This window comes from Crassostrea angulata, chromosome 4 (genome assembly GCF_025612915.1).
Source record: "Crassostrea angulata isolate pt1a10 chromosome 4, ASM2561291v2, whole genome shotgun sequence".
Lineage (NCBI taxonomy): Eukaryota > Metazoa > Mollusca > Bivalvia > Ostreida > Ostreidae > Magallana > Magallana angulata.
Window position 1 is genome coordinate 47,871,543 of NC_069114.1, and position 27,465 is coordinate 47,899,007.

General features: G+C 36.9%; 1 protein-coding gene across 1 annotated transcript; it reads right to left on the reverse strand.

Moving 5' to 3' along the window:
* Positions 1-8,269: 8,269 nt before the first annotated feature.
* On the reverse strand, positions 8,270-26,085 carry LOC128181024 (mitotic checkpoint serine/threonine-protein kinase BUB1-like). The gene is made up of 24 exons (XM_052849273.1): positions 25,907-26,085; positions 24,265-24,324; positions 23,627-23,771; positions 23,152-23,348; positions 22,760-22,914; positions 22,325-22,518; positions 21,692-21,780; positions 21,315-21,356; positions 20,989-21,224; positions 19,854-20,010; positions 19,109-19,331; positions 18,414-18,506; positions 17,434-17,578; positions 17,168-17,303; positions 16,959-17,055; positions 16,131-16,393; positions 15,382-15,797; positions 14,079-14,233; positions 13,630-13,716; positions 13,025-13,114; positions 11,931-12,082; positions 11,164-11,353; positions 10,170-10,276; positions 8,270-8,947 (listed from the first exon to the last, which is right to left on the reverse strand). Exons 1-24 carry the CDS (start codon positions 26,038-26,040, stop codon positions 8,758-8,760), a joined length of 3,753 nt encoding a protein of 1,250 aa, XP_052705233.1. The 5' UTR covers positions 26,041-26,085; the 3' UTR covers positions 8,270-8,757.
* Between the last annotated feature and the right edge of the window lie 1,380 nt (positions 26,086-27,465).

The window sequence follows — 27,465 nt, forward strand, 5'->3', positions numbered from 1 at the left end:
ATATGTCATTGGCAGAGCAGTGGTTAAAATATTAACTGTAAATTAATTATTTAGCGACATCAACACATTATTTGAATTGTAAGTTAATCGGAAATTTCTTGCACGAACTTGTTGATAGTCCTTGATAAACAGAATTAGTGAGACTTTACATGAGATGCTATTGCATATACTTTATTCAGACAAAGTAGTGATTTACTAATGTGACGCCGCTAACTTTTGCGACCAATTTCCAGAAATCCGGTATGACAGTGTAGGCAGGATTGAAGTTCAACAAAGAGGCAAATTGCTTCGTGATTTGAAGATTTAAGTGGGTACCAATTTAGGTTGGTCGTCATCCTTAAAACATGTAGTTTGTACGTCATTGAAAAGGCGTTTTCTTCACTTTGTCAATACCATATATCACGCTTAATATCCGACATAATTACCAAACAAATTTTTAAAACGTTTGGACGCAATTCATTTTTTCTGGATAAATTATTCAAGAGATGTGTGATTTAGGTTTGGAGTGACATGCAGCATGATTTGTACATATACTGCTGATGGGTCCCTCGGGCAGTCCCCGGATGTGTACAATGGCGACTAACAGCTGATCAGTCCCTCTGCGAGTCCCCGGACGCTGACAGCTGATGGGTCCGTCGGGGAATCCCCGGAGGAATGAAGCGATGTGATAAGCACATGTTTGCAAGTGCTAGCTCAGCAGAAAGGGAACCAGGTCAGGATGTGATTTACCTGAAGACTAAAATATATCTTCAAGGTCAATTCAACCAGGTGCTTCTTAAATGAGTGAATCTTAATTAACTCTATTGTCTGTTTAAGTATATGTTATCTGTTGTTTGTTGTTAAGTAAAGTATGCTAATTAACCAGTTTCATCCTGAATTAAATTTCTGGTTCATTTCCGATTATTTCTGTAAAATCTATCAAAGAATTCGTGCTCACTAACACGATTGCGCGTGCATGTACCTTGCACCACACTAAGAACTAAATCTGTGTGACTGTAACGGGGTCAATAATAAAATCCGACATATAATTTTGTCAGCTCGTATCGTTCTATACACAGCATAATTATTATATTTATTAACAAGAGGCCAACAGGTCACCTGAGTACCATAGCCCATACACGGACCTGTCGAGGAATCTCATATATATGCATTTAATTAAGTTTACGCTGGAGTAAAAAAAAAATATTGTAATGACCTAACACCCTCCCTACTAGAAATGGCTTGTATACATGTTTTATTTAAAACAACCCCACCCCATTCCCAGGGCATTGAAACAAAAACAAGAGGCCCAGGGGCCACATCGCTCACCTGAGCAACAATTGCCTTAAAGGGGAAGGAAAGTCAAAAACATAATTTATTTATTTTAATAAAGTGGTGAAATTATCACATGTGGTGATGCTGTTTTGAAAATAAAATACGTAATTAAGCTTAAATGAACGTTTGAAGTTGGAGAAATCGTATTTACTGGAGGCGGACATGATATAGAACTCTTTTGTATTAAAAACCAAAAAAATTAATTATTTTGACGTCACACCATCTATTCCGGTTTGGTTTACATATACAAATGAATGAACACAGTGCTCTGAATTTAATTAACGATGGTTTATACCTTTCTGTTACTTAAATAATCGACTAAACAAAATTAATAATGTTTGAGTTCACACGTCAATCTAAAGAATAAATACATGTATCATCGTATGCATAAATATATGCATTTTTATAAGTAAATGACAGCTGTTAATCTGCTATCATTCAAAGTTGAAAACGACTTCGATTAAATTTTTTTTCCAAGTCAAGTTCTTCGCTAACTGAATAAATGTTATAATTGTAATCGGGATGTTTAAAATTCATTCTTTAAAGTCGAAATGACGGCAGACATTTTCTATGATACTTGGCATCTGTTGACAATTTCCACATTTACGCGGAGATTTTTCCGACACTAACCTCCGCTTTTAGATTTCAACAAACATGCTCCATTTGACGTTAGTTTGTAGTTTGCAAAGGTAAAAGAACGGTCTCAAATCAATATTGTTTCAAATTTTCCAGAACTTGTCATTTAGAGCGAATATCATGATGTGATGTTGATAAGACAAACCGGAATAGATGCTGTGACGTCATAGATTAAAGTTCAATGGCAGCCCCCATGGCGGCGGGAAATTTAAATTAAGCGATCGATTTTCTTGATTTCTTCATTGTTCCGGGGTTTTTAATAAAAATAAATACGATTTACAATTATAGTAGATGATAATTAATTGATTTATTGTACAACATATTTTTAGTTTCCTTCCCCTTTAATTCTGATCAAATTAGCATTACAGTATCAAAATATCTTGACAACTAAGTACAGTAGATCTTGCTAAAAAAAAAAATTGAAAATCTGCCAATTTTTATCCACCTCTTTTTTTTTGGTAAATACCAAGCCCCTTTTGTTGTTGTTCCTTTAAGAAGATTTTTCTCTATTCCTATATACCCCCCCCCCCCCCACTTATTTCGTGGCCCCACTTTTCTTTAGGGAATCATGGTTTCATCAAACTTAAATCTGCATAAGCTGTGAATCACACTAGGTACTGAGTTTTGGACCGAAAACTTTCCCAGAATATTTTTAAAGATTTTCTCTATATATTCCTATGTAAAAATTCAAACCGCCATCACGGCCCAGCCCTACCACTAGGGACTGTAATTTAGCAAACTTGAATTTACACTACCTGAGGATGCCTCTACACAAGTTTAAGCTTTTCTGGCCAAATAGTCTTTAAAAAGAAGATTTTAAAAGATTTTCTCTTTATATTCCTATGTAAAAATTCATCCCCCATTGTGACCTCACCCTACCGCTGGACTATTATTTAAACAAACTTGAATCTATACGATCTGGGGATGCTTCCACTCAAATTTGGGCTTTCCTGGCCTAATAGTTTTTAGAAGAAGATTTTTAAATATTTTCTCTATATATAAAAATTTATCCCCCATTGTGGCCCCGCCCTACCCCCAGGGACCGTGATTTGAACAAACTTGAATCTACATAATCTTAGGATGGTTACACGCCAATTTGAGCTTTCTTGGCCAAATAGTTTTAAAAAGAAATTGTTTTAAAGATGTTCTCTATATATTCCTGTATAAAAATTTATGCCCCAATTGTGGCCCCAACCTACCCCCGGAGACCATGATTTGAACAAAATTGAATCTACACTATCTGAGGATGTATCCACTCAAATTTGAGCTTTCCTGGCCTAAAAGTTTTTGAGAAGAAGATTTTTAAAGATTTTCTCTATATATTCCTATGTAAAATTTGATCCCCCTCTTGTGGCCCCTCCCTACCCCCAGGGACCATGATTTGAACAAAATTGAATCTACACTACCTGAGGATGCCTCCACACAAGTTTAAGCTTTTCAAGCAGAACAGTTTTTGAGAAAAAGATTTTTGAAAAATACCAACAAATTTTCAATAATTCTCAATTATCTCCCCTTTAAAGAGGGCGTAGCCCTTCATTTGAACAAACTTGAATTCCCTTCACCTAGTGGTGCTTTGTGCCAAATTTGGTTGAAATCTGCCCAGTGGTTCTTGAGAAGAAGATGAAAATGAGAAAAGTTTACAACAACGACGACGACGACAACGACAGACAACGGACAAATTGTGATCAGATAACCTCACTTGAGCCTTTGGCTCGGGTGAGCTAAAAACATGGTTATCTGCCATCATATCTCATTTCTCATTTATCAGCTTTTAAATGTGATACTATCTAGCAAATATCCAAAAATCATTGTGTACACATGAACCATGCACCCGTCAATATTTGTGGCTAGCCATTAATTATTAACAAGTCTATTTCTAATTAGAAACTTCAAAAAACTGTTTTGGTTGTTTTGTTGTATATAATAAAAGTACTTGTTAATTTTTTTAATCATTCATTTTCTTTCCATTATTTACAATGGGAAATAACTCCATTAACTGTTACAACACCCCCACCCCCATATATACTTTAATACACAGCTTCACTCATTCTTGTTTCTTAATATTCACTTATTTCAAGTGCAGAATAAAATAATAAGATTTTTAAACGTAATATACAACAACACCCCCCCCCCCCCAAGCAGCCAGCACCCCTGCCTTAGGTGTCATAAAATTCAATTAAAGGTGACAGTTTAATAGTTTTTTCTAAAAATGCAGTGATCAGTTTCTATTCTGTATGACTGTTGTTGTCCCGCCCTAGATTCAGTACCCCTACCTTGCAATTGGGGGCATGAAATTTAAACGTTTTGTAGAGAGCTTCCTGGTCTACACAATTATGAATTAGTTTTCCTTACAAATGTGTGGGAGTAAAAAAGAAGATTTTTGAAAAAATGATCAAGCTTTTACCATTTTTGCCCTACCCCTAGGGCCCCTATGGGGAACGAGTTGTGAAATTTACATTTTATGTTCCGCTTATCCCAAAGACACACCATACGAAATTTGGAAAGAATTGGCCATGTAGTTTTTAAGAAGAAGTTAAAAATGTTATAATTAAATTAAAATTATTAAAGCATGACGACGGACGAAAACCAATTGCAATAGGTCACCAGAGTGACTCAGGTGACCTAAAAGAAATTAACAGAAATAGACAAACAAAATTTCGAAAATAATCAATTTTTAAAAAAAACATAAAAAAACACAAAAAACCCCAAAAACTTTATTTTGTACGGAAGTTAGATACTGCAGAGATTTCTCATTTTTTATAAAAAGCCCCATCGTGGACTGGTCTAAGGGATTCTTTATCCACCAATAAAAAATAGTGTTCATTTTTTTTTCTTTCCGACAATATTATTGCAGTAAATTATCAATTTTGAGTTTACCGATCTATTTCATGCAGTTTTCTGAGAAAATCACTGATAAATGATTTGAACATATTTTTATTGTACTTAAATACAATTGGTATTGGGCACAAAATATATAACTTAGACCGCCCTCTCCCTGGTTGGGGCAGTAAAAGCTTGCTATGATCGTATCATGCCGTACACTTATACATTATCATTTATTACTTTCTTTTCCGGTGTGATATAGATCGGGAATTTGGAGCTTCATAAGTCCCACACATCGATCGAGATTTTCAGTTAAATGTATATTAGAGAATTTCTGGTCCATCAAGGTGCGTGAAGCCAGGTACTAGGTTCAAACCCAAGTCGGGATTTCCCAGTTTCCAGACACCAACAGACCCCGAAGTTGGTCAGGTAGTTGGTGTTGAGACAACTGCAATAGATCCGGGAAAGCACCTGAAACCTTGTCTTACCTGTGGCGCCGGGACTTCACCCCGAACAAGGATGTTGATTGAATTTCCCGCCGAGAAGATAAGCTATTTTTAGTTGTTTTGGAATTCAATGCGGAATTACCCGTGATTGGAAAGAAAAAGCTCTCTACCGATCATGACAGGGAATTTACACTTGACAATGAGCATTCTAACATTGTCGTGCATGATTTTAAATGACATGAATGTCAGCATGTCCATCCAACAAATTGCCCAGCAAGTATTCAGATTTTGTTTTGCAAACTCGCTCTAAGGGAGGGTCATCTTCGCGAACCAATGTTGAGTGGTTCGAATCGTGTTCTCGTATTTCATTGCTCCACCCATGTCATGTCAAAGACGTGTAATTAAGTATAATTCGAAATCGCAAAGATCTGAAAAGAAAATTTGTTCTTTGATCCGTCCATGTAGATCGCTACACATAAACAGGGGGTTAGGGGGTTATGTGATTGTCTGACTTACGTGCGTGTAAAAAAAAACCTCCGCTCCCATCTACACATACATTACGGGGACACAATCCCTTACGTACATGTGCTTGATCGTGACTCAATCTACTAAGCACATCTTGCACGAGTCCCCTAAGTTGACCTAACCCAATAGTTATCAAACTCGGGGCATCTTTTTCAAAGTGGAGGAGTCCATTGACATGTCCGTTTATTTTTCTTTTAATAAATGTTAAAAAAAAAAAGGTACAGATTTGGAGAGAAAAAAGACGCCATTTACGAAGATCCAAGCCAACGTAGCACCAGTAGGTACAACTTTATTTGGTGTATTCATTCAGTATATGATATAGCTGCAGGTCTGTAGCTCCCGGTCTGAAAAAATTCGGATGGACGACCTGGGAGCTACCGTGCCTCTCATAGTAAAAAAAAAATGCAATTTACGGCGCAAAAATTGCGCTAGTTTTGGACTGATTAATCTCAATTCCGAACACATTCTGTACAAATATTTGATTCCAAAAATTTCCTCGGACAATTTACTACAGTTATCGTTACTTCACTTGCCTCTGATATTCTTTTAAACACCATCACCAGCCCCGTAAAATGAAGTGGTGCTTTTTTGTTAACTTTTAAAAATGGTGACTCTCGATCTCGACGTGAATTAATATACTTCATTTTCCGAGGTCGGTTATCATGTTTCAGAGAAAGTCTGAGGCAAGTAAAGTAACATAATCAGAAGTAATGAAGCGGGCAGCTTATTCATGTATTTTTTTTGTTAGAGTTATTCCCCTTTGATTTATTGATTTTTGATGATTTAATTAATGTTCCTAATAATGACCAATGAGTTTGCTTATTATTTTTATACAATAATAAATATTCTTTGTAAATAAGTTGTTTGGCATAAGCAGTTTTAGGTTAGGTCTAGTTAGTTTGTTTATTTTCGATTTCCCGTTTTTAGATACCACAAATTATTCTTGGCCAGCACATATATAGGGACAGTGTCAAATGCGTTCCGAAAACGACTATTTGGGGTTAAACTTGAACAGGTACGGCTAGATTGAGTGTGCGGACATCCCTGCTCTTTCTAATCTTCGTGTGATTTAACCTACGATACAAAGTGTGCGGTCATCCCTGCTTTGTATCGCATTAATACAAGTGTGCGGTCATCCCTGCTTGTATTGGTGGTGGTTGCGGCGGAGCACTAGTGTGTGGTCATCCCTGCTGGTGTTCTGGCCTTTCTAGCGCAAGTGTGCGGCACTCCCTGCTTGCGTTAGGTTGAGCTGTTGGCGCATGTGTGCGGTCATCCCTGCTTGCGTTAACGTTGGTACCTGTTCAGTTGCGAAGGTGTGCGGTCATCCCTGCCTGCGTAACGTTGAGTCCCTATTTATGTGCAGGAGCGGTGATTAAAGTCTGCACTTGTAAATATTGGCAGCAATCAGGGCTATCCGATTCTATCTCGGGTACGGGCCCGCGGGGGTCACAGGCAGTGACCCCCTTGCACGTTACAGTAAATTGTCTGAAGAATTTAATGGTACTAAATGTTTTTACAGAATTTGTGTGAAAATAAGGTTAATCAGTCCAAAACTAGCGCAATTTTTTGTGGGCCATAAATTGCCGTTTTTTACTATGGGAGGCACTGTAGCTCCCAGGTCGTCCATCCGAATTTTTTCAGACCGGGAGCTACAGACCTGCAGCTATATATGATACTGACTCGGTTCGTGTATATTAATATACGTAATTAGAATGTTATACAGATCCTGGAAAGGTAAATGTAAAAATATTGAATGGGCCCCAAATTGAAATTGTGTCATAGTCACTTTAATATCTTATCATACGCTTATAAAAATTCACACCACTTGACAGTACCACCAAATGATTTTCAAGATAATTCTAGGTGTCCCTCCTTTCCGTTGCTTATAATATTATCAGTTTTCAATCACTCTAGCAATGGTATTTGATGCATCTAACGCTGACATTTACGTCATCAGCAACATCATAAAGTCACAATGAGTGATTTACAATTCATTACAAGAACACAATTAATCACTGACATTTTCCAGCCCTATACACAGCTGGAGACCAGGTTATTACAGTGGGGAAGTTTGATTAGTTCGTTTTATTGATACCGGTATATCAATATTTACAGTAATTTGGGTTCCTGGTTTGTCTAGCTAATATAATTTACATTTTCACTGTTCATAGTTTCCTTAAAAAAAACAAGAAAAACTGAGGATCTAAACCCTCCATTGGAGTTGGTTTAATTTTAAATCAATGAATACTCCAACTACACAAAGGTTCACTGTGATTAAGCCTGAGTGAAGATTTTGTAGTGTTCTTTTAAAGATGGATGGGTGATTGTGGCCATTTTCGGCTATATTTACCTCCTTTAGACAGGAAATATTCAAAATTTGGATTTTTCTTTACTAAATAATAGTTTATGGCCCAGAATGTCATATTTACCATTATAAGACAGATCTGAGGTTAATTTGTTGACCCTTCAGCCTCCGTAACGGTCAAATACTACACTCAAATCCTAATCAAAAAAACAACATAGTATTTCTATAGTATTCATCATTTAATAAGCTCTGACTTCATTATGTACCAGTACTACATGTTAACTAAAGACCTTTAGTTATTAACTAGTAGACTAATTGTTCTCGAACAATTAGAGGTCTTTCCACCTCATTATTTTTTATGTTTACAATATTTTGTTTCACCTGAAAGGTGGAAAGACCTAATAATATAATCTAAATAAAACAATAAAAAGAAAATACACCAACTGTACATGAAATAAGAGAACAATACTGATATAATTACATATCTCTCCATCACATGTTCACATCACTATCTGACATTACTTATACAGATATAGAACATATACAACTATCTGTAAATAAGGTTCCAGTCACTCACTAACTAGCCATGCTGACTAGGGTTTTGATGACTGTTGAATTGTTTGTTATAGATACAATGTATATATAAACTTTTATTGACTTTGTTGATTTGTTTGTTATACATACAATGTATATAACTTTTAATGTCGTTCATTTACTGGCCAGACTGTCTAGTTTCAGGATGACTTTGTTGATCTGTTTGTTGTAAGTGGGTAGCAGGGAGCTGACAAAATACTCCTCACACTCTCTCCTCAGTGCAGGAAGGTCGGGGATCTCCTCGCAGCTCGGGATGTTGAGTAGGGTGTAGAAGATCTTCCTCCACAGCTGTTGGTTGAATTTCCTGGAATTAATCAACACTTGCTTTCAATGACAGCTTTGTTTTTCTGTACTCTGATTTTGTACGGACTAAAAGATTTCCTTTTCAGGTTCCATTGCTTCCCGATTCATGCAAGTTGAATTGGGTTGGGGCAGTTTGCATTTTATATTTATAATTGTAAAGTGGTTTATAAAAAAGCAAAAAAATGTTTCAACCCAGTTTATATGAGTATAAATGTAAGTAGCTTTTGAATTATTCTTTATAACAGATTTTTTTTGGCTATATATTGTAGAAAAAAGTCATTCAATTTTAAAAATTAGACAAAATTCAAATGTAACGTCAGATGGATTAATACATTTCAAATGCTAGTCATTTTGTGACCTAGGTAATATTCTTTATACGATATAAATCAACTTTTTCAGCCAATCAGAAAGTATATTTCAACCAAAAATAAATTATTAAATGTAAATGTGTATATTTCAACAAAAAATAATGTAAAGTATAAAAAATTTATATTACATGTATATCTGTGCCACTGGCTAACAGTGTATTGAAATTAGGTTGTGTTGGGGTCACAATGTAAGTACGTAGGGTACCTGTTGTTTACCTGTGTAGTATATATGTTTATGTTTTTATCTCCCCGTGATGTGTGGGAGGGTACCTGTTGTTTATATTAAGTATATACCTGTATAGCGTGTCAAGTAAGGGTTATCAACCTGTATAGTGTGTAAGGTGGTACCTGCACATGGGCTATTTAACTGTTTAGAGTATGTGTTACACATTGGTACTGTTTTATATCTACATGATTAGAGTGTACGTTCTTTGTTGATGACATTGTGTATCCACCTGTATAATGTGTAGGTCACCTGTTGATTAAACTTTGTCTCTACATGTATAATGTGAAGGTCACCTGTCAAAGGAGCCATGTATTTACCTGTATTGGTTACCTTGATATGTGGAGCTGTGTATTTACCTGTATAGGTTACCTTGATAAGTGGAGCTGTGTATTTACCTGTATAGGTTACCTTGATATGTGGAGCTGTGTATTTACCTGTATAGGTTACCTTGATATGTGGAGCTGTGTATTTACCTGTATAGGTTACCTTGATATGTGGAGCTGTGTATTTACCTGTATAGGTTACCTTGATATGTGGAGCTGTGTATTTACCTGTATAGGTTACCTTGATATGTGGAGCTGTGTATTTACCTGTATAGGTTACCTTGATTAGTGGAGCTGTGTATTTACCTGTTGACTGACTGGGTTATCCTCCACTCCCCCTGTTCCTGATACACTTTCATGTACTGACCAAACAGCAGCACATGAAGGGTGCCAGCCAAGCCAAACAAATCAGTCTGAAAAAAAAAAACAATCCAGAGAATTAGTTCCACTAGCTTGATCTGCTTCAAAATACACTTCACTTGATAGGTATACAGGTGACACTCGATGGCTCGAACTTCGATCTCTCGAAGTTCTTGATCTCTCGAAGTGAACTCACGGTCCCAATTTTTTTCTCTATATAACTAAGCAAATTTACTCTTGATCTCTCGAACTCCGATCTCTCGAAGTTCTTGATCTCTCGAAGTAAAATCTGGCTCCCGTTATACATATTTCATTGTTTTTCACTCTTGATAACTCGAAGTGGTTGCAGTGTGCACACGCGGCCGATCAGGCGTATAATTATAGCTCCGTGTTGACCTTACCTGGACGGTTGAGTGAACTTCTGGGGGCTAGCGTCGTAGTGTTAATTACCGTAGTTGATTACGTAAGTGACACTACCCATTGCTTCCTTCAAAGGGTAGATAAGTAATTTGTAAGTGATCTATTAATTTCAACAACTTGTGAATGTTACGGTAAATGCTCTTTATTTAAAATATTCTAACGTAATGATTAAGAAAACATAATATGCTTTAAAGTTTTTTAACGTGAAAAAATACACTTAATAACCACACAAGTAAGTTTTGTATTGTTTAAATTGAAGTAATGTAGCAGAAAATACGACTGAAATCATGTCAGACTATCCTTCCATGTTATAAATATAAATTTCCGGCTTCTATAATTTTAGAACCAAAATGACCGGAACAAAAATTTCCGGATTTTTTTAAACTTTCGATCTCTCGAACTCTTGATCTCTCGAAGTTTAATCATGGTCCCCCGAAGTTCGAGTTATCGAGATTCACCTGTATGTATGTGTGTTCCTATTTCTTAATACTGATGTATGTGAATGGCCTTCTATATTCACCTGATAAGTCCAGGGTCGGTCGGTCTGCATCTCAATGCACATAAAGCTGGAGGTTTTGACTTTGGCCAAGAACGTGGTCCCTGGGGGATAGCGGGTCATGTCTATACTCTGTCCAAAGTCAATCAGGAGAAGCGGGCGGCGGTCACCACTGAACACCACATCTGGGTCACTGCTATCTGGTAGGGGGGAACTGTAAATAGGTCAACAACATAAAATGAATGCTTTTAAAAACATACAATTTAACAATGTCCAGCAGATAGGATATATAGATGTGGATAAATGCTTCTTTTATCTTTTAAAAATTATCAATACCATTGTTGATTCTACTAGGGAGTTAGTCATTACAATATATGGTGCTGAGGACTAAGCTAATCATATGGCAAACACAAATTTAATATTTTTATATTTGATCTAACATAAAGACACATGCATGCTTAAACTTGATTGTAATATAATGTAGAATTGATAATTTGTTTCAAAGTATAAATGGATACCAGGTAAATCAGTGAAACTACAAGAACCGATTAACTGGTTATGTTTCTCATTATTTTGACATGTTAGCATAATTTACAGTTTAAATAAAGTTAATGACTAACAACAGACTTGTAGTAAAGACTTAGTGGTGACTGACAATGGACTTGTAGTAAAGACTTAGTGGTGACTGACAATGGACTTGTAGTAAAGACTTAGTGGTGACTGACAATGGACTTGTAGTAAAGACTTAGTGGTGACTGACAATAAACTTGTTATACTGTTCAATGACTTACAATCCTTTGACAAGCAAGTTGTCTGGTTTGAGGTCGCCGTGGATGATCTGACAGCGATGTAGCTGTTCCACCATGTGCATCAGTTCTATAGTCAGGTACAGAGTTAGGAACTCCTGCGACTTGTTGGCCTCCCCAAACTTGTTGACTACGTCCTGCAACAGAATCAGAAGAGCTGCTGTAGAGTGTACGTTGTAGGAGAACACATACAGCTGAGTTGACCCCGCTTGTCATTCATTTCAAGTTAATTTTTTTTTTTTAAGAAGAGGAAAGGTGTTTACATAATTCATATCTGTATTGGATAATACCATATGATTAATTCCAAGCCCTTTGATTGGTTGATATCCAACAATCTAGCATAAATAGTTATATTCACTTGCCTGTGACTTAGGAGGTCAATATAACATTTGATTTTCTCTATATAGGACTAAAAATAGATCGTCCAATGAAATATTGTGTTCTCAATTTGTTTGGCTATGGCTTCAAACTTAAATCTTCGCTTGATAACACTCATCATGTTTGTATCAATTTGTTGCTGAATCATAAAATAAAACAATTATTGCTGGGTTTTTTTGGATCAATATGACCATTTAGCTTACCAAGAAGGACAATATTCACCTGTACTTCTCAAGTATCTAAATCCCTGTATTGACCTCAAAAACAGCAATAGCTGTATAATATGGCTCTATTTGATATTGTATGCATACTTATACCCACCAGTATTTGTTTCTGGTATATTCAGATTTCATGTGCGTACCCACCACTATTTGTATAAGTATAGTTGGATTGTGTAAGTGGGCAGCCCCTCCAGTAATTACAACTTGGACTGTGTGTGTCCGCAAGTATTTGATACTCAGTGTGTCCCGTCCCCCCCCCCCCCCCCCCCCAGTATGTGATGCTCAGTGTGTGCCCTCAGTATTTGAAACTTGTACATGGACTGTGTGTGTCCCCCCCAGTACTTGATACTCGGACTGTGTGTGTCCCCCCAGTACTTGATACTCGGACTGTGTGTGCCCCCCCCCCCCCCCCCCCCCCTGTACTTGATATTCGGACTGTGTGCGTCCCCCCAGTCATTGATACTCAGTGTGTGTACCTACCAGGACTGATCCGTGTTTGCAGTATTCTGTCACCAGACAGCTGGCATCAGTGTAGAAATATCCCTTCTCCACAGACATCATAGCAGGGCGCTGAAACACAACAACATCATATAAACAACCAAACTCCTGTCCAAACAGCCTTAACAGATATACTGTAGAATAATTTAGATCTGTAAGGAATGTTAATCTTTGTTGGGTTTGATATTGAGGACAATATTCTGTGGAATAGTTCCTATACATAATGAATTAAGCCTGTTTGATAATTCTATGAAAATTTTAGCCCCCACAAAAACTAATAATCCCACAGCATACATAAATACCTCATGTTTTGATTCTTATATTGTAAGATGTAAAAGGATCTGTGGGAACACATTGACAGATTTCATAGAAATAGACTGAATGAGACAGACCACAAAGTGCCTTTGTCATTTAACACACACAGAATAGAGTCTGTTGTTTAAGGACAATGATCTATACACATACTTCCTAGAACTCGGCTTCCTATGTAACATTGTCTCTTGATAAATATCTAACAATGCGCACAGAGTCAGTACAAAGCTCTACATGTTTACCCACACAGATCAACTTCCTGGACATAGACTTACCACATCTACATTCTCCTGTAACCTTGACAATCGCTTCTGGATTTCTGTGCAGATGTAGAATTCCCACACATTGGCTGGCTTCTGAACCTACAGAAATAAAATCCAACACGTACCATGAATAGAATTATTACATTACTTTTGATGTAACAAAACTACATCTTAGAACTTCTGTATACTTCATTCCAGCAGATGTTGATATGTCTCCAAGTTATTAACTATACATATTGATTGTGAAAAGGTATCATTTCTAGAATATGAATGTTTCTATAGAAAATTATAAATGTGTATATAGGTAACTCAGACTTCTGTCCCTGTCCTCACAGACTTACCTTCAGAGCTACCTGTTCTGACAGACTTACCTTTACAAATACCAGTTCTGAATGACTTACCTTTGGAGCTACCAGTTCTCACAGACTTACCTTTACAAATACCTGTTCTGAATGACTTACCTTTAGAGCTATCAGCTTTGACTCGAGGTCAGCGCTGTCCAGGTAGTCAAAGTCAAGTATGTCCGTGTTACATGATGACATCATACAGGTGGCGCTGTACACCTTGGCAAAGGCTCCCTTACCCACAATCTCCTTCACCTCGTACATGTCCATACCTACAATGTATGTGCACAATATCACAACAAGTGAAAAGCTGTCAATGTGACAGCAAACCGGGTTTTCTTTTATGTAAACTGTATCCATAATCCATGTCAACCCTTATCCAGTGAAATGGAGTACCCTACATGTATATGAAACATTTTGCCAAAAAATGACTAAGTTCAAAAGCTAGTATTTTTTTCATAAATTATCAGAAATCAAAATCCTAGCAATATGCACACCTTTGATATATGTACAATTGATCTGCAAAAGAACAACTTCCTATCTTGAGAGCTGTAGGAGGAGTTCTCCGTACAATGAGGGTACCCTATATGCAATATTTTGCCAAAAAATGACTAAGTTCAAAAGCTGGTATTTTTTCGATAAATTATCAGAAATCAAACTCCTAGCAATATGCACACCTCTGATATATGTACAATTGATCTGCAAAAGAACAACTTCCTATCTTGAGAACTGTAGGAGGAGTTATCCGTACAATGAGGGTACCCTATATGCAATATTTTGCCAAAAAATGACTAAGTTTAAAAGCTGGTATTTTTTCGATAAATTATCGGAAATCAAAATCCTAGCAATATGCACACCTCTGATATATGTACAATTGATCTGCAAAAGAACAACTTCCTATCTTGAAAACTGTAGGAGGAGTTATCCGTACAATGAGGGTACCCTTTTGGCAGCCGCCCGCCCGACCGCCATTTTCACCATTTTAATAACCGGATTTTTCCGTTGGAAAACCCCGTTAAAAACTAAAGTGTTGTACATGCCAAAGACAAACACAGTTTGGTTTGTAGAAATAGAAGAAAACTCTGTGATGGTTTACCAAGAGTTGATTTTCATATGTTACAGAACTGATTTCTTTATTGATATGCAACTAAATATGTCCTAATCAACCAAAAATTCTTGACTCTAAATAGATACACGCAAAAACAAACAAAAGTTCTATTTAATTCTTTTAGCTTTCCTAAATGCTTTTTCAATTTTTTGAACAAGTTTATTTCTTCCAGCTGCTAAATAAAATACTTCAGTTTGCCAAACAAAAAAAATCAAATAGATACAGCTTTTCAGATTGACAATACTAATCTATCTCCTAAAAGTTACTTATTCACACACTGTTCATGAATTTTATACATACAGCATTACATACCTAGAGTAATGTTGATTCCACAGATGATGCTCTGAATTTGGCGGGGGACCTCGTGGTAGCTGGGGTGGAGCTTGATGGGGGTAGGGAGTTGCTCCAGTATGTGTCGGACAGTGTCGACATCAAACGGGTTACTGGTGTCGATGTAGACAGACTGGTCAGCTAGCCCGGGGTTCTCCTCAGGGGGCTGGTACGTGGAGGTGTCCACTACCGGGTTGGAGTGATTTAGAGGGTCGTGTTCTGCTGGGGGCTCCTCCATTGGTATGTGGTAAATATGTGGGTCAGGATGTGTGTGGTCAGCCACCCTGTCCCCCAGGGGATGGAAAGCACTGAGCTGGGCGTGGGTAGCACTGTGCTGCGTGTGGTGGTGGGAGTGGGCACTGGGGTCCGATTCCTCACTGCTTCCCTCCATTATAGGGCTGTGAACAAGGAAAAGAGAAATGGAATAAATATGATTGCTAGTGTACAGAATTTCCTTCGAAAAAGAACCATAAAAGCTGTGTCATGAATTACATAACTTATACACAAAATGTCCATGGATATTCCATGCCTTCAAATTTCACCAGATTTTATTTATGAATTAATAATCAATGTGTAATAATTAATATCTATCCCAAAATTTGCAAATATCTTATATAATTGACTAGCACAGAGTTATTGCTCTTTGCATTGCCTAACTGAAAGTATAAAAAAAATACTGAATTAACTTTCACGTCACTTGGCCTAGAATGTATAAATATTTTTGTATATACCTTAGATTCTGCTGATCAGGGAAGAAGCTGTTGGGTCCCTGACTGTCTGCTGTGTTGGAGAGGATGGGCGTGTGATTGGCTGTCTTATCGGCCTGAATGTTAGACAGGTTGGGGATTGGGGGTGGACCTTCATGGTTCTCACTGAACGGTGTGGAGGCACATCGGGCCATCGCGGCAAAGCTCTGGTGGGAGCCGACCGGTGCTATAGTGTAATCCTCATCCCCACCCTGAGACTCGATGCCCTCCATCTTGTTCTCCAAATCCTATTTATAATCAGCATCATCACAACATGAGTTCAAATATATATAATGTAACACAATTAGCACAAACAAGATAAACATGTAAATGTGTTATACAAGACGGTATATTGGATCTATTTGACAGCAAAGAAGTACTGGAGGATATTGTAAAGTATAGAGGGTTAGCAACTCAACTTCATAAAGACTTAAACTGCAAAATAATTGAATTATTGATATTCATTCAGGTGGCAATGTGCACGTGTCACAAAATTTGCAAAAATGGGAAAAATGTGTAGCATTTTAAATTAAAGTCGGTAATTTTTTGCGAAATTAATAAGTTTACTGTAGAAAATAATACAGAATATAATTTCTGTTTATCAAAAAATTAGTGATTTAAATGAAATCGCAATAAAGGGAAAATTAGATCATGCGAAAATTACGAGATATTCAGTATCAGGTAGAGTATATTTTTTCATCATGAGAAATACAGATGTCGGATGCTTGTGATTATTTGTATTTTAGGACAAAACAATAATGGCTCTCAATATCATTTCATTTGTGTTAAGAATAAAAGAGTAACAGCTCTTACAAAGGTATCACTTTGTCTGGCCTTCACGAGTCCACCCGTTTTCTTGGTCCTCTGCCCAAAAGACTGTACAGGGATGCTTCCACTCTGCTTGTCTGACCTACAGGAGAGTCTTCAATTATTTTGAGTACATTGATTTTATTGAATTATTTTTAGTTAAAAGCAAGAAATCATTTAGTAGTCATCGGCATTACTACTTCAGTGTTACACACCTGTCCTGAATTGAGAGGGGTGGTCTATTTTCTCTGTCAGTCTGGTCCTCATATACTGGTATCCTGCTCTTTTCTTTCTTCATCTGAGAGTTTTCATCAAATATGGCAAAGGGCACACTGGATTTTGCCGGGGTCTCTGAAAATAGATGAGCTTGGTCTTTTAAAAAAAAGGTTGAATAATATAAATAAATAGTAAAAAGCTAACAGCTGATGTTTCAAAGCTGTAAACATTAGAGAAGTCTATCATAACACAAAGTGTTGCTGACCATTCTGTGGAGGCAGAGACACGTTTCCCTGACCCCCTTCCTCCCAGCCCAAGTCTTTATCGATGTCCAGGGAGGAGTTAAACATCCCCATCACAATGTTCATGGCCTCTTTGGTGCACACGGTAGGGGAGGGGGCGGTGAGGGACTGAAACACAAAGTCAAATCAAGGTCAACATAATACAACAATGTCAGATCTCACGTCCAGCAGACAGACAGCTGAGCTACCAAACGACTTGTTTTACACTATAGTCTGTCCCAAGTTATTGCTTCTATCGCTTTTTGATGATTTTTAATAAAATTACACATACCTGTGAAAGAAATACAGTTGAAATCGTTAAAAGGGAATATATCCAAGATATCTTCATTGAACAATTATCCCTTTTCACTCAGAAAAATTCACAGGAACGAAAACAGATTCCTTACGGAGATTTATAATGGGGAATGTTTACATCTATTCTCCATTCGGAATACACTCGGAATACATCGCGGAATTTTTTATCATTATCATCCGGGCTTATTAATGGCTGTTGCAATGCAAAATCTCCGTAGAATTTCAATTTCGGGATGTGTATTGAAACCTGAAGCGGTAGAGGGGGCATTTCAAAACAGATAATCTGGACATTTTTTATATTAGTGGATGAACATAGTTTGAGCACAAAGGTATTTACTATTATTGAAATATCAGGCAAAAAGTGGTGGAAGCAAAAACTCGGGACAGAGTATAGCTACAAATCTTAAAGATCCAAACAGATGTCAAATTATACACAATATACATTCAAAATAAACTGCAATAGAACTTATAAAGATTGATACAGAGAAAGTTTCATAGCAGTATTTGAAAGCTCAAGGTTTGACCTACATTTATGTATACAAGTCAAGAAAGAGACCAAAAGTTAACAAATTTCAATGTACAGGAAAATATACACTGTACAAGTATAAATTATCTATGAGATGTGGCAAGAGTCCAACTGATGCCTCACCCGTTTGGAAGTGTCGGGGGTGGGTCCTGTTCGTCTACCCCCAGACCCACTGGAGTTTAACCAGGATCTGTCACTGGGTGTGGATGTAGATGTCTACAGGGATAAAAGGATTACACATGTTAAGCAGTTAAAAAAAAATATCTCATACCTCGAACAGTCATCTTTAATGTACTTACATGAAGATTTTCAAACAAACATTGGTCATTCTCATGTATTTATACCTAACTGCCAACAAATTGCACCATACAGTACCGATCAGACCCAACCTAACAGAAAGTAAATCCCAATTTAACCCTGGGTTTACTTTCTGGGTTTTCTAAAGTGGACCCAGAGTAAACCCCAAGTAAACACAGAGAGTAAACCCCGATCAGAAGTATACCCTGTAAACAGACGCTACTTGTGTATTCGGAATATATAAGGGGCAGTAATCACAGGCAGTAAGATAAAATATAGGTCTGCTTCACACTTCAGTGAATATAGTTGACTCCAAAAGCAATTCTCGAGAAACCCAAAGTAAACCCCAAGTGGACCCAAATTTTCAAAAAGTAAACCCAAAAAGTAAACCCGATGTTTAGTTGGGGTTTACTTTGGTGTTAGGTTGGGTCTGATCGGTACTGTACACTGGTCACACTCGTAGATGAATACCTAACTGTTAACACATCAAACTGTAGGTTACCATTAAACCTTACACAAACCTGGAGCACGTTTCCACTTTGGGGCTGAGGCTGTGTGTCCATTTCCTCCTGAGGAGACAGGGATCTCTGCCCCAGGGGCCTGGTCTTTACTGCAGCTGGGTTGACCTCGGACTTTGGCCTCAAGGTTGACTTTGGTGACTGGCGGGGAGCGAGTTCCTGCTGCTGCATCCTGAGCTCGATGTCTCGCTCAACCTGGTCTCTCTGAGTCCGCAGGTGTTGCTGGCTAAAATAAACAACAAGCTCAGAATTAGAACATCTTCCTTCACAGTTATCTGCAGTGACTGTCTGTTACATGACAGCTTTACATTAAAGAATTAATAAAACTTACTTTAGGTCAATTGTCATCTGTGTGATACAATATACTTATGCTAATATCAGAATTTGAAAGGATTGTATTTGATAAGTTTCAATCTCTGCCCCCATATTCACAGATATTCAAACATTATAAAATTATACAAATATAATCATGCGATAATACACAAAACCAAAAAATTCTACCCAAACAGTCTTTTATTACAACAATCTAGATACCAGTCATTTTCTGTGAAATCAATAACATGTACATACTCCCATATCTCTTAAAATAATGAAATCATTCTTTCTCATTACCGTTTTTGCGAGGCTAGAAGGCAAAATTGCTTTGCTCCATTCTTGATTTTGAGGGCAGAAATTACTTAATACTGCACATATATAATCTTCTTCACTTGAATGATGTCAAATTTAAATGATTGCTTGGACCAAGTACCTGGCTTCCTCCAGTTGCTGGTCCCTCTCTATGAGCTTTTCCTGGAGTTTGGACAGCATGGACTTCTTCTCACGCTCGAACTGCTCCTGTTGCTGCTGGAACTCCATCATCCTCTGTCGTAGGATCTCCTGCTGTCTCAGCAAGTCCTGCTGTTGAGCTACAGTGGATGAGATGTGGAGTAAGAGATCTGAGGCCATCATCCACATACACAAACTCCATCACAAACTTGATCATCCACATACACAAACTCCATCATCTACATACACAAACTCCATCATCCACATGTACACAAACTCCATCACCCACATGTACACAAACTCCATCACCCACATACACAAACTCCATCACCCACATACACAAACCCCATCACCCACATACACAAACCCCATCACCCACATACAGAAACCCCATCACCCACATACACAAACCCTAATACCCACATACACAAACTCCAAAGAAATAACTCATTTCTAATATGGAATAGAAGTACTTAAAATGTACATACATGTATATTTATTTGCATTTCATGTTGTGTTTAAATTAAATGTACAAAATGTACATGTAACTAAATGTGATGAGGATTTTCCTCTTTGACTAGATATGACTTACAACCGTGTGTTTTACCTAAGTATTATATTTGTCCACGATGAATGTATCGTCTTATACATGTAGTCTCTTCATATACATAGTTACATATTTTTATTTTTTTTTTACAGATTTACTGTACATACAGCGTTATTTTTGCCCCATGTTATTTTCGCCCTTCTACACTTGCAAACTGGTTCGCCCCATCTTAAATTTGCCCAGACTCGCTTGTGTACAAAGGAAATAGCTTGGAACATTGGAATTCGCCCAGTCTTAAATTTGCCCTCTGACAACAAGGGCGAAAATAAAACAAGGGCGAATATTTCCCTGAATACAGTATGTTCAAATTTCCGGTAAAACTTGTGCATAAATGTGCCTTTTACTGAAGCCTTGTGTAAACAGGTGTCTTACTTGTAAGTTTATATTATCCATACAGGTGTTATATATATCATATATGAATGTCTGTATACTTTATATACATGGATTTCTAAACTGTAAACCATACCTATTCAGGCATTTTTTGGCTATTTACCAACTCCGCACATCTTACCTGCCATCAACTTTTCTTCTGCCTTTCTCCTTTCTTCCTCTTTTCTCCTTTCTCGGTTTTCCGCAGCCCGTTTCTTAGCCTTCCAGCGTAGAGCTCTCAACTCCTCGAACGAGAACTCTTCAATGCCACAGTAGACTTTGTCCTTACAGTACATGGGTACAAACACGCCCCCCTCTGTCTCCGTGACGTGTCGCAGGTTCTGTAGTGGATCTGTGTGTTTGGGGGCCTTCCTCGCACTAAGAAGTAAGCACACATTGTGAAGTGTGTACAAACCAATGCAAACAAATGTAAATTTTTATTAAAGAATGGCAAATGTTGTTAGTTACCTGAGAACTTGACTTTCCATCCCTGGAGCTTTCCTTGGGGTCCTAATAACAAAATGAGGATTTCCAGATACATACAATTAACTAAATAAGTTATGTTAATATATAAAACACCTGTACAATACTGATAGATTTACAGCAGAGCCTGAATGTCTGTTCAACAGGTGTAAATATTAGAGAACAGAATACTTGTAGATGTAACTCTGAGGTAGACACCAAATATTGGCCAAGATGGAATACAATTAGAAAGAAAAATCTCAATCAAGAAATTTTCTTCCATTATTTTATTATATTAATTTGGGCACACACTGTTGGAGTCACTAGTTCACAATGATCGGGTTCTTATTGACATGCACACGTACACTGTTTAACATACTTACATCATTGGCTGATCCGAGTTTTCCTCCACATGTATACTGAATGAGGGCTTACTGGGAGCCACTGGTGCCACCGCTCCTCTCTGAGGAACCTAGAATTCATTTAAGAAGTTGATCAGAATACAGGTGTATGACATCACTAACACACAGGTCCAATCCTTGGCAAATGACAAGACTTCTGAATTAGTTATTTAATCTTACTTTAAATGAATTTCCTTTCAGTCTAGCTGCACAATACATTTCTCATCTTTAGTGACCATAAAAAAAACTGGCTTCCTACAGTTCAAACCTGGACTATGACCAAAGCCCTGGTGTGTGTATACCGTTCCTTAGTTGATACCTACATCCATCGTTAAAGTAGTGTACCTTGGCAGATGACCATACCCTCAGTATAAGTACTGTGCCATAGCAGATGACTATACCCTCAGTATGAGTACTGTACCTTGACAGATGACCACACCCTCAGTATAAGTACTGTACCTTGACAGATGACCACACCCTCAGTATATTAAAGTACTGTACCTTGACAGATGACCCCACCCTCAGTATAAGTACTGTACCTTGACAGATGACCACACCCTCTGAATAAGTACTGTACCTTGACAGATGACCACACCCTCAGTATGAGTACTGTACCTTGGCAGATGACCACACCCCTGGTTTCTGGCGGTTTTCCTTGTTGATGGCCGAGGGTTTAGGGATCTCCTTCCACTCCCCGGTAGTCTCTGGGATCAGAGTGGGGGCTGCATTTTCATCAGAGTAAATCTGAAATCCTAGTCCCGCCTTCTGGTTGAGTGGGCGTGGCTGTAGAGGAATCCCCCCTCCAGAGCCTACATAAAAACACCCAAATTATCAATAGTTAAGATGGACATCATAGAATGTTTCAGGGAAGAAGCAGAGCAGGAACCATTTTTTTCTCTCTGTAATTTCATATTAGGATATCCCAATATTGAATGATAGCAAAAATTATTTTATGAACAGCTATTTCACAAGACTTAACAACATGCATATAATGCGTTTGACTATACCGGATACAACAGATATATGAATCTTGTTTCCAAGCTACAATACCTTGATGAATGTTTCCGACTCTGGAGACAGGAGCTTGATGTTTTTTACCAAGGGTTTTTAACTTTGCTAGTGCAGTCCGAGTTTCGGCAGGATCGGTTTCCATCTCTTCCTCAACTTGACCAACCAAACCCTGGGCGACTCGGTATTGAAAACGCCTGAAAAACCAAGCAAGAAATAAACACTTCATTACAATTTAGATAGAACAAAGATAGGGAGAGAGGAAGGATCTTATACTGAGAGCTCAGCACAACAAACTTTATTGGACAAGAAAGCCTGATAACTTGTCTTGATTTATTTTATCCCAAAGACAGGATTCAAGGTATGACTTCATTCAACACTTACACGGCCAATCCTCATGACATTTTGCTTGCACTATATATATAGACACATACTCATGCTTCCGCTGTAGCTGACTCAGTGGCTGGGCTGCTCGGTTGATTCCGAGTTGATAGATACTGTCCGCTTTCTTTGTGTGTCCTCCTAACTCTGTAACATTGGCCCAGCTCTCATAAAAACAACTAAGTTCTGTCCCAATTCCCTGGTCATGCATAAACTTGAAGATTTCTTCTGACTCTGCTGACAGGTTAGCCTGCAAGTGAAATAATCAGCTTTCAAATCTATCAAAGGCTATATACTTTGATAAGTTCAGATGTTTTAGATAAAGGATGTCAAGACAATTTCTCCTTAAGGCCACATCAAAAAAGATCATGATTGTTATTTTTGCTTGCTTACATTTAGCATGTTAAATTATTTTTCTTTAGAAGCACTGACTATTTCATACAATCTCATACACTACAAAACTCACATATTGTTATATTAAAGAAGTTTTCTCTTCATGAAAAGACAATTTTAAACTACACAACTCACATATCGAATCCAGATGTCGACGTATCTCTGGTCGTTTTTGTAGATGTCATTCTCATTGAATTCCCTGATGCAGCGTTCCAACAACTGCCATAGCGGACTCTCATTTCCTCCTTTGGGAAATGCTTGCTCCGTCCAGAGAACATAACTAAAAACAAAGATAGTCTAGTCAAACCAAGAGAAGTTCAAACTAGAAACATTAAAAAAATTACAGGTCAATCAACTTAAAACATAATTGTAATGATACTAAACTGAATTTGGGACCAAAAAAGTATATATTGTGTAGGTCATTTTGGTGGGATTGGCAATACAATTTTGGGAGAAATTAGAATTAAACAGTAGCTTAAAGATTGGGGCTTTACAGGAGTTTTTTATCAAGGTTTTCACATCTTTGATGTTACATTTAATGTAATTTGCAGTTTAAATTTTGACATTATTTTCTTCCACCAAAACAACCTAACATTTTTAGCACACCAAAATATTTCCAACTTATAGTATGTGGTACAGTAGTCAACCATTGGATAATTCATTATATGACCTTCTAGCAGATGTCACATGTGCCTGTCTCAATTATTACTTTAATTAAGAGATTCCTGTCAAACCTTCAGCAGATGGAGTTGAGAATGAAATAACCAACTCACCTGAACCACACCTCTAAGGGATCATCTCCACCATAACTTCTTAGTGCTTCCTCAAAGTTCCTAACAAAAACATGAAACATATGTAAGTGGTTGTGTACGATACACATATACTCTAACAAGCTTTGATGAAACTTTAAAGGTTCATCAATCTAGTTTGGTTGGTAAAGTAACTGATTTGAAAACAAGGGTCTAGTTGACTTTTGTTTTGATATACAGAATACAATTATTAGGAGCCAGGGATTTTCCTTGTTAAAATAAGTCATTACCTTATAAGGAGAATCAGACTTGCTTTTCCATGTTTTCATACCAATGTAAATGGCTAGTATTTTGCAATTTTGTGAATATGTTCATTGTAATTTATGTGCAGGAATTTGTTTTTAATAACAACCTGATAACAGAATATGTTTTATGCTACTGTGAATGTCAGACATTTCGGCCCAACGACACATTGGCCCCTGGACATCTCGGTCCAATGAGACCTTGGCCCAGACAGGTCGGCCCAGAATTTGAGATACCTTGGCTCATGTAAAAGACACCTATATTTGAAACGCAATTGTGTAATATACAAACTACTATATAAAGTAAGGACTTTATTTATGGTTAGTTATTGAACAATTTTTACAAGGCCTTGGACTTTCAGTAGGACGTAACTATCTATTTCTTGCGTCAAAACAAGTTAAAATGACGCTGGTTTCAAGTGAAACATACACCAATTGCCTCTTTTCAAAAGCCAGACAAATCTTGTTGATTTCAAAGAGCCATGGCTGAGTGGCCTTCAATGAAATAGACAGGCCTACGTCACATTGCTGTTTGACACCAACTACCCAAAGTCCAAGCTCTTGTTAAAATGGTTCTTACTCTCTAGTCTAATTATAACTATAAGACGTTATTCTACCTTATGAATTGTGTAATGAACATACCCTTATATAAGTAATTTAAAGTTACATAAAGTAATGAAGAAGTAGAAAGATTTTTTTTCTGAATTTCAATCATAATATGCCATGTAAACATTTAAAAATTTATGTATGCATGCTTATATAGTTAAGGTTTGATAAGAATTTATATTGTTAATATTATGTATGGTTACATGTATATAAAAACTTTCATTGGGCCAAGGTGTCTTTTACATGGGCCGTGTCAATATTTTTGGACCAATCCGTCAGGGCCAAGGTGTCGTTGGGCTGAGATGCCTGTCTACCACTACTGTATGTGCTACTGTATGTGTGGAGGTTTGGAATTCTTGAGATATTGTTATTTATTGTTTTGAGTTGTAAATGTTTTCTTCTAAAGAGTTACATTTGTATATCGATTTATCATTGCATTTTTTTTCAAAAAATTTCGATAATTAAAATGATGGAATAGAAAATAACAAGTAAAACTGATGTTTAACAATGTTTACATGCAAGCCACTGATGTTCAATATGCTCAGATGTTCGTGTAAAAATTGTTACAATGTAATTTTGACAAATCAATTATGACCCAATATCATACTGGCCATGAAATCCATGTATGGTATAAAAATGAAAAATATCAACAACCCGTTCAACTAAAACTAAATGCTTATGCCGATTTTTTCCATTAAACAGTTGAACAAATATTTATGCCATGACAGGCATCTGTGTTCATGCACACATTAACTCACTGTTTCTGGCGTTTAAGCGATGAGTGGTCAATATTTGTTTGAAGCGCGGCATTTAAATTAGCAAAATGACGCCCCTGTCTAATCGGTTGGACATTTTCTTTGCTAAGTTCCCAATTACTTGTATCATGATCCATTTTCAACCATTCAAAATTTTCCGCCGCACATGCGCACTATGAAATAATGTATGTATGTCGAACCCGATGCAAGATCTCTCCCTTTGTTCCCCAACAGGCAGTGTACAGCGTGGCGTAATCGAAATTACAAAATGTAACAATCTTAATGTCTTTGTTTTCGGTAGAGATTTTTTAAAATTTGACTTGCAAAATGATGAAAAAATATTTGTAAATATCTTGATTTGAAAATTATTTGATCATATGTAGAGACCAATATTGCAATACACATGTACGCACTACATGTATAGTATATAAAATTGAATGTTAAAGTTTTTAATCGGAGTAATTCATGTGAAAAAAAAACACCCCGTGAAAATATATATTTCTTGATTTACAGATGTCCATTCCTTCTTTTTTAACGTCACAAAAAAATTGCATTCTAAAGCGGAGTTTTGTTTGATTTCATTCATGCGTTGAATTGTGAAACACAAATTTTAAAATCTTAATGAAAGTCGTTGTTTTGTGAAAAACAAATTTAAAAATCTTAATGAACGAATCATCCATTTCGTTAAAATCCAATCCAGAAATATATATTTGCACAGGTTTTTTTTTTAAACATGAATTAGCCGTCAGATTAGAGCCAGAGACTTTAAAATAGTACGAATGGAAGAATCGTTCTTTTTGTAATTTACTTTGTATACTTTAAAAATAAAAGGTGTTTAGCTGAAGAGCACAGTTATTTCACTTTCGTTTGTAAATACTTTCTGATAATGGCCTGTAAATGAGTTTTATTGTGCAACTTTGTGCTCAGAAGAAAGCTCATTATATCAACACACTTCTTTCTTTCTCAAAGAATAGACAAACGATAATGATACCAAATGCGCGATAAATGGTCTTATTAAATGTGAAATAATGGGCTCTCGTCAGAGCAAATGACTTGTCTACCTTGGCCTGAGATCCATACCAGAATCTTGGAAGATTTGCATTGATCTTATTTTTATAAAAGTAACACTGTCTTTATGTCTTAGTAGCTGACGAATACCACTGTATTGTTGAATCAGCGTGAATTCATGATGGAATGTCATAAAACAACATTGCATTAGACCAAAATTTAATTTTCCCAACTGCCCGATGTAATATATGTAACTAAATCACGTAATTTTTATTAGGTATAGAACACCTGTCGATATTAAAGTGGATAAAAGTACACTTTAATCGAATTACTTTAACCGTTTTAAAATTTTACAATATTTGACCAAAAAATAATGTTAAATTTTTATGGAAATGTATAAAAAAAATCACAAAAACTCCAGCGGGATTCGTTACAGATTCCTCTAACCCATTACGCTACGTCGTAATTGCGGGAAAGAAAAAGCTTATAAAATGATGGTATATATTTTTGTTTATTTCGATCGGAAGTACATCACAATATGGAAGTGTCCCATA

What these genes read in the sequence shown, in the direction of transcription:
- LOC128181024 (XM_052849273.1), bottom strand. Translation starts at nt 26,040, where the DNA reads ATGGATCATGATACAAGTAATTGGGAACTTAGCAAAGAAAATGTCCAA. An exon ending in ATGGAAAGTCAAGTTCTCAG is followed by an intron (nt 21,225 to 21,314) that starts GTAACTAACAAC and finishes CTTACTTCTTAG; the next exon opens with TGCGAGGAAGGCCCCCAAAC. An exon ending in CAAAGCTGATAGCTCTAAAG is followed by an intron (nt 13,717 to 14,078) that starts GTAAGTCATTCA and finishes TTATTTCTGTAG; the next exon opens with GTTCAGAAGCCAGCCAATGT.